At 45.5% G+C, this 7,259-nt stretch overlaps 1 protein-coding gene across 3 annotated transcripts in view; it reads left to right on the top strand.

The window, feature by feature from the left end:
- The window catches only part of DHX30 (DExH-box helicase 30), a 34,870-nt gene that overhangs the window by 9,691 nt on the left and 17,920 nt on the right, over positions 1 to 7,259 (top strand). For all 3 annotated transcript variants that reach the window (XM_026089742.1, XM_026089741.1, XM_026089743.1), the window contains exon 3: positions 6,342 to 6,472. In XM_026089742.1, the coding sequence (XP_025945527.1) occupies positions 6,342 to 6,472 (131 nt within the window). The remainder of the gene's footprint in view (positions 1 to 6,341; positions 6,473 to 7,259) is intronic.

Raw genomic sequence — 7,259 nt, 5'->3', positions numbered from 1 at the left:
GGGGCCCACGCGCGTCCTGGGCGCGGGACGGGGGCAGCTCGGGGTTGGCCTCGGGGCAGGCAGCGTTGCCGCCCGGGCTGAGCGCAACGCGAAAGGAAACGTGAAACGCTGCTATTAACGTAAATTCCTCTATTCGCCGGATTCATAAATCCAGCCAAGGATGGTCTGTCCGAAGCCTCGCGCGCTTCTCTGGGCATCAGCGCGCGGCAGCTAGCTGTGCCGGGAGAGGCGCCGAGTCCGGCGTCGGAAGGGGAGACGCGTTCGTGCTCTTCAAAAGGAATCGTCGCYGCTTTTTTAAAAGAGCGTGCGGAAATGTGTTTTGCTGTTGTGTTTTGATGCTGTGTTTTGATGCTTGTCTTTGGCTCGCTTACGAGGCGTGAAGAACGTTTCTCGTTTGGAAAAATATACCTAATTTTGTGCTGGTGCTTACTCTTCCTGGACTGTGACTTAGCCTGCTACTTTTTTCCATTCTAAAATAGCTGGTTCTAGTGTGAGCTGTATTTGTTAGGCTGTCGTCTTCCACTTCAGAAATTCGGTTTCTGTTATGACATAAAAGCTTCTTCTTTTTTTTTCCTTTTTTCCCCCCTCCGTGTTCTGTGCTCTGCCCCCAACCTTCCAGCTTTTTTTTTTCTTCTTCTTCTTTTTTTCTCTCTGTGGTTTCTGAACTCTTTGGGATCCGAGTTCCACTTTCCTTTCAGGAGCCTGGCTGTGCTTTAACTTGTAATTCAGAGTCAAGTAGTCTTCTGCGACTGCATTCATCCCGTGCAGATGCAAATTCACTTACTTCTAAAGTAAATGCTAATGCACCCCAAATTACTGGTTAATGAGCCGGTTCAGGTGGTGGTGAGGAAAGGTAGCAAACTGATTTTTTTTTTCTTCTCTTATACTTCATTCCTCAGATAGCACTTTCTCTACCAGGCATTTTCAGAGAGTACCTGAGTACTTTGGGCCTCAGTTAGCTTTTCTGGAGTGCCTGTTTTTGTCGGCGGATCCGATCCGGTGGCTCGTGGCGCTGTCCGGTGTTGCGGCCCTGCCGCGGTGGGTCCGTGCGTTCTGTGACATCACCCGGAGCCCCGGGAAGAATGTGTGGGAGAGGCTCCCGGGACTGGCCTCATCCTTCCGATTTCTCTGTGGTGGATCGAGCATGCAAGGCTCTTCTGGTGAGAGTTCGGCAATAGCGAAAGGTTCGTTTCGGGTTAGCGAGTGGAGTGTCCTTAGGGTCTCGTTGGAAGTCTGCTCTACCTGTTACTTGAACCTGTGGAGACTCTAAGAGTTGCTTTAAGAACCTATGTTCAAAGGCCAGTCCTGAGCCTTCAGCTTGTAAGCTGATGTCCTGTTAGGAGGCCTCTTTGGATTACTTTTGTTGCTGGCCTTGGGTACCGTTATAGATGTGGAAAAATCGACTCTTATCCGAGGCCAGCTTAAAAAATTGCAGTGTTATATAGGTATTTCTACCCAAGGCTTCCTGTCATTGGGCTTGGTGGTAGGACATTGGAGCAGAACCTGTGATGAAGATAAGCGTTTCTGCCTCCTCTGTCAGGTCTGGGGCCCTTCTCACTTATTACTGAGACTTGCGTGAGCTTGACCTGCGTTTTGCTCTAAGGAATCTTTGTCCGTGGGTGGTTAAATTTGCCCACTTGTAGAGTCGCAGAAGAATTTAGGTTGGAGTGGAGCTGTGGGCAACATCTGGTCTAAGGCTCTGCTCAGAGCAGGGCCAGTCTGAATCGGGTTGATTAGGGCTGCGTCCAGTCAAGTTTTGGCTGTCTCCAAGGATGAAGATTTGACACAAGTCGTTCTAGTTGTCTGGTGTGGTAACCTCACTTGCGTTTGAAGAAGCCTTGTCAGTTTTATTGATTTTTAAGTTTGTTCTTGTTTAGGCAAGATCTGTGTGCTTTTTTTTTTTTTTTTTAACTAACGTGTATACTTTAAAGGTGCCTCTATCAGGGTTTCTTGATGACATTTAAAAAAGGAAAAAAGTTCTTGTGTCCTCCAAAATGAACTGCCAGGTGGACTGGCTCTCTCTCGCCTCCCCAGTAAAACGTGCCTAGGCTAACTCCCTGTGAAACGGGTATTATGGAGCCACAAGTCTTCTCTTCCTTGTGAATTTTTGAGGCATTAGGAGCATTCTTCTCTGAGATGGATTTATTACAGTGGAGACCTACATCTTGATGAGTTTTGCATTTAATAGTTTGTCCTGGCTGCTCTTGCTTCTCCAGGGATGCTTGTTTGTTGTTTCTCCAGGGAAGAGGATTTGAGGGAAGATAGGAGCTGTTGAGGTCAATCTAATGGTCCTCTGTCTTCCTTAAGCAAGACTATAGGCCATTTTATTTGTCCTCCTTTTTGGACCTGATGTTGTTTTTACTTGTCAGATTTTTGGGGGTTAATAGAAGGTGGGGTTTTTTAATTATTTTTTTTTTTATTATTACCCCCTCCCTACCAGAGTTGTTTGGAATTATCATTGACTTTCACAATAAAGTTAAGCACTCACTGGCTTTGAAGAACAGAAATCGGTAAATTGGCTAATTTTTATAACCCCACCCTGAATTGTCTGCTATCCAAGATAAGCTTTTAATATTCCTTCGTGGTCTTGGAGCTAAGCGTAGAGATCTCCTACAGTTCTGGCTTGATAGGGATCGGGGGTGAAAATCGGGTTTATTTCATTGGGGAGTATTAGGTTATACTCGCTCCCTCTGCAGGGCTGTAACTACCATTAATATAATTCCTACCCAAACATCCATTCTCAACAGTCAGAACTAAGACACTCTTTGGATGAAGATGCCAAGAAATACAATCTGGCAGGAAAGGAAACGTTCTGCAAATCCAGTTCTGCAATTTAGGATTGTTTCTTTAAAAATTACTAGTTAGGCACGGCTTCATGCAAGATAAGATCCTTTCAGCTCTTGAATTCAGGATAAGAATGGACTGAGGGTAATCCATCAAGCCGTGGAGTTGCTGTTGATACGTCAGATGCTGCTGCTGAATATGGCTTTGTCAGCTGTGAAGAATACATTGTGTCTCGGCTGGTAATTCAGGGTCTGATCTACAAGCCAGAACTGGGCTTTGTTATTCAGAGATCCTGTTCTTTGCTCTGGAATGGATTAAATGTTTAGTCTTGACTGCAGAGTCACCTTAGAATCTAAGAAATTGGCTCTGTCATTCGATAATTGCATTTTTGGGGGTGTTTAAAAAAGAACATACTTCTTACCTCTGCCTGTTTCTTATCACAAAATTTCTCAGGGTATTGCTTTTGAAAGGGGAGACAATTAAAGGCCAAATAGCACATGCTGCTGTCGGAGGTCTTTTTTATTTCTCATTTATTAAGTGAATTTAATAGGTCGTTGGGGAATTGTCTTACTGCTCCTCCCTCCATGCATCCCAGCAATGTGGAATGGAACAGAACTGTGGAAGGTGCCAAAACCTTAGTCACTTTTCCAGTTTTCTTGAACAGGTCAAAGTCTGCGTGTAGTGGGGCTTGCTGTATGAGTAGGTAGGTACGTCACACTCGCTGTGTAATTACCGCAAATTGGCATGTGGCTCTTTGTTAGACCGAGGCCGTTTTCGTGCTCTCCTGGCCAACGCGTGGAAGATTCATGAGTTCCTGCTATGCTCTCCTGTATGTTGTCCAAGACTTTGCCCAAGTATTTGTCAGAAACAACAGCCTGTGGGTTTTTTATTGTTCCTTATAATGGAAGATACTGTGGCCGACTGCCGTGCATCGTGCGTGCGAGTGGGCTGGAAAGCCCGTTGCGTGTTCCGTGCTCTTCTGCGCGATGGTATGGGCAAAGGAGAGTGAGCAGGTAGCGGTTTCGATCTGTCCATTTTGATGCTCTCCCCTAAATGGTGGATTGAACACAAGTAACACCAAACTGAGCCGGTTTCGGCTGCTGGTCAGAATTAGACAATTGTCGGATTACAGTGTTACCCGTCTTCGAATGATACCCTGCTCTTGGCATCCTTATCACAAGCTGTGGAGGTTGTATTTCACTATCTCCCGGTGTATGTTAAAGAATCCAAATTCCTTCTGTATCTGGTCCATTTGGCTTCTGAAAGCAGTTTCTCTGAGATTCAGTTAGCTCTCTGGTTTGGAGGAAGAGCTTTCAAAACTACGTGTCACCAGAGATTTTTTTTTTTTTCTTTGTCTGAACTCTGGATCAGCCTGATGGTTTTTGCTAGAGTGAGTGATATGATCAGCAATGTGGGTTTTTTTTGCTTTCCAACACCCAGTTATCTACAGTCTGACAAATGATGTGTCTGCGGTGGTACAACACAACTCTTTCACCTCCCCTAAAACCCTTGTGATTTATGCATTGGTTGGTTTTCTGGTGAACGCTCGTGATACCTCCTGATAACTTCCACCTTCCCTAGGTGAGCAGCTTCTTTGAGAATACCTCTTACGTATGTCTCTATTACAAAACCTTTCTCTTAAATGCTTTCTTTCTTTTCTGGAGCCAGTTACTGTATACCTTCATTGTAGCAACTCTGCAATCAGAGTTTTCAGCAAAACATGATAGCGGATCTTGGTGATGCTCAAGTAAGTGCTGCTAATGGGTCATTTCTCCTCCTTGGCTTTGGTAGCTCAATCTGAAATGCAGATTCTAGCAGTACAGATCATCACGTATTGCTGACTTATCAATAGTCGCTGAAACTTCCCCCCAAACACTGCCAGAGAATTAAACGCCTTCTAAACAGAAGTCCCAACACCCATTGATGGTCTGCAAGAAGATGATTAATGAAGTTCTGACTGCCTGGGAACGATTTGTTTGTGGTGTTGACCGAATGCAGGATCATCTGAATGTAGGACTGGTTTAGCTGAGCTTGCTGCTGCCAGAACAGGTGATGCCACTCCTCTGGCCTCTTCCCTTGCACTGGTTTTGGGTACCTGCGTGACTGTGCAGTGAGCTGATTTACTTCCCTAGCCCAGGAGAAAAGCAGTGCGCTCCATTTTTCTGGGCTAGGTTCCTCTCGGCTTAGGGCGGTAAGTCATCTCTCTGTATGATCAGGTCTGTGCCAGAGCTGGAGCAGCGGTGGTGTTAGAGCCTGGGGGAGGTGGCACCTACCGCTCTCTGCGATGGTGAGCTGTTAGATCTGCTCAGCTGTGTGGTGTGACTGTGTCCATAATTGTTACCGCATTAAAGTGAATCTGGTCTCGCTTGGGCCGCTGCTAAAAGTAAGAGCTYGCTCCTGTTATGCCAGATACAAAGATGATGCGTATGAGAGTGAGTTAGAGCAGCTTCCTTGCCTAGTAAAACTGCTGGCRAGGAGGCTGGGACCTGAGGTGGGGTGGCATTGCTCTGTCTGGGGACCGTGCGATTCGCTTGTTTGTTTGGAGCAGTAATATCCCCTTCCTGCACGTGCCATAGCCCGAACAGCATTTCTCATCCGTCAAGGCAGGGGAACCTTCCTGCTGTCAGTACCTGCCTCCTCCGGCACTGCTTCTTGACGTCGTGCTCGGGCTGGTTTAGCTCTGAAGACTGCGCTGGCAAACTTATTTCCAAGGAGTTCTCCGAGCAATTTGATACAAACCCGTGTTCCCTCCTTCCGTGCAAGTAAATCCCAGTAAACTCGGAGAGAAAGGACTAGAGATGAAGTAGGAAATGCCAAGGTGCTATTTAACTTTATCCCCGATATCTGGATGTAACGTGGAGCTTGTGTGTTCTTTGAAGTTTGTGTTCTCGGGACCCTTGGTTTGACCCTGAGGCGATACGCTTGGTTCGGGGGGGGGGAATGCAAGTACTAAAGTCTCTTCAYGATGGTTATTGCCCGGTTGTTTTTTTTATATCAAAGGATGACAAACAGCCACTTTTGTCTCCGTAGTTAGAAAGCAGCACTGCCTCCGTGCATTAATCTGGACTTTGAATTCTGTGCTAAGTCGTCTGTAGCCAGATTCAGTCGGGTATTTTTAGTCTGCCAGTTTTTCTGTTGATACTGTATAAAAAAAAAAAAAAAAAGCCTTTCCAAGCTGCTGTTTGTTACCGAATCATGGAACTGGGAACTCCAGTACTCAGGCAGTCTAACTGGAACACATGCAGACTTTTGAAAGAGGGGGAAGCAAATAGGGTCTGTATTTTGGGAAAAGCATGGGAGATACGGTATCGTTGGCCATTTTGGAAATGCAATGTCTTCTTGCGGTTGGGGCTTAGGATATTTGCACTCCTCTGTACCATTTTGCTGATGCCTGGAGACATGGTGGGTGAACCACTTACTGCTTCTGCTTACTTTTCTGTCTGTAACCTAGAGATATTACTGCTCACAGAGCTGCAGTGAAGCAGGTGTTATAACATGCCTTTGAACAGGACTGCACAGGAATTATAAGGCATTTAGTTCTTCTGTTGTTTTTTCAGATTCCAGAGACTTGTTAAAGGAATTTCCACAGCCTAAAAACTTGCTCAACAGCGTGATTGGACGAGCCCTGGGTATTTCTCATGCAAGGGATAAACTGGTATACATCCATACCAATGGGCCAAGAAAAAAGGTAATTCTGTTATCTTGCAAGCGGGTGGTGGGTGGGTACGTTGTACACGGAGTGGAAAACGAGCCGAGAATACTGCCAGACCTGAAAGTAACTCTTTAATATAGAAAACAGCAGTGTTATAACTCCAAATTCATATTGCAGGATAATCCTTTAAACAAAGGATTTCCCTCTCCCTCTGGTTTCTCTTTATTTCTGCACACTGTAATAGGTATGTAAATGTAGGTCCTGTCCCTTTCCTTTTGTTTGTAGAAAGATGTTTTTTTTTTCTCCTCTCTCCTCTAAGTAGCTTGCTGTAAGTGGTTTCTCTCAGCGGAAGGACACAGAGTCTGCTCTTGAACCTGTTGGCCTATGTACCTCAATACCTTAAAATATTAAAGTGCAATTTTTTAGACCTTAGTAGGCCTAGAATTTATTGTTTCTAGATTCTTATAGAACAAATGCCAAAAATGCCTGAGGAAGCCTAAAATGTTCAACTGCAATCAGAAAATAAGAAGGGGGTGGGGAAGGGAATGGAGGGAGGCTTTTAATGCTACTTAAGTGCGGAATGAAATACAGACTTTTTCTTTTTTTTTGGTTAAACGAACCAGAAGAATTCCAGGCAGCCGGTTTGCCAAGCTGCTTGAGCATTTCGTAGGATGTCGGAGGCCTAGATCTAAATCTGTGCTATGAATTGAGCAGAAGGTCTCGACTGCCGGCTGCTCTGTGTTCAGTGGCTTGCCTCCTTTTATCGCGCCACCTCTCCAGCCCCAGACGTTCCGTTCTGGAGCAGAAGACCCTTTCCAGCTGA

Source organism: Apteryx rowi, unplaced genomic scaffold, assembly GCF_003343035.1.
Source record: "Apteryx rowi isolate R43461 unplaced genomic scaffold, aptRow1 scaffold_83, whole genome shotgun sequence".
Lineage (NCBI taxonomy): Eukaryota > Metazoa > Chordata > Aves > Apterygiformes > Apterygidae > Apteryx > Apteryx rowi.
This window is presented reverse-complemented; position numbering and strand designations above follow the sequence as displayed.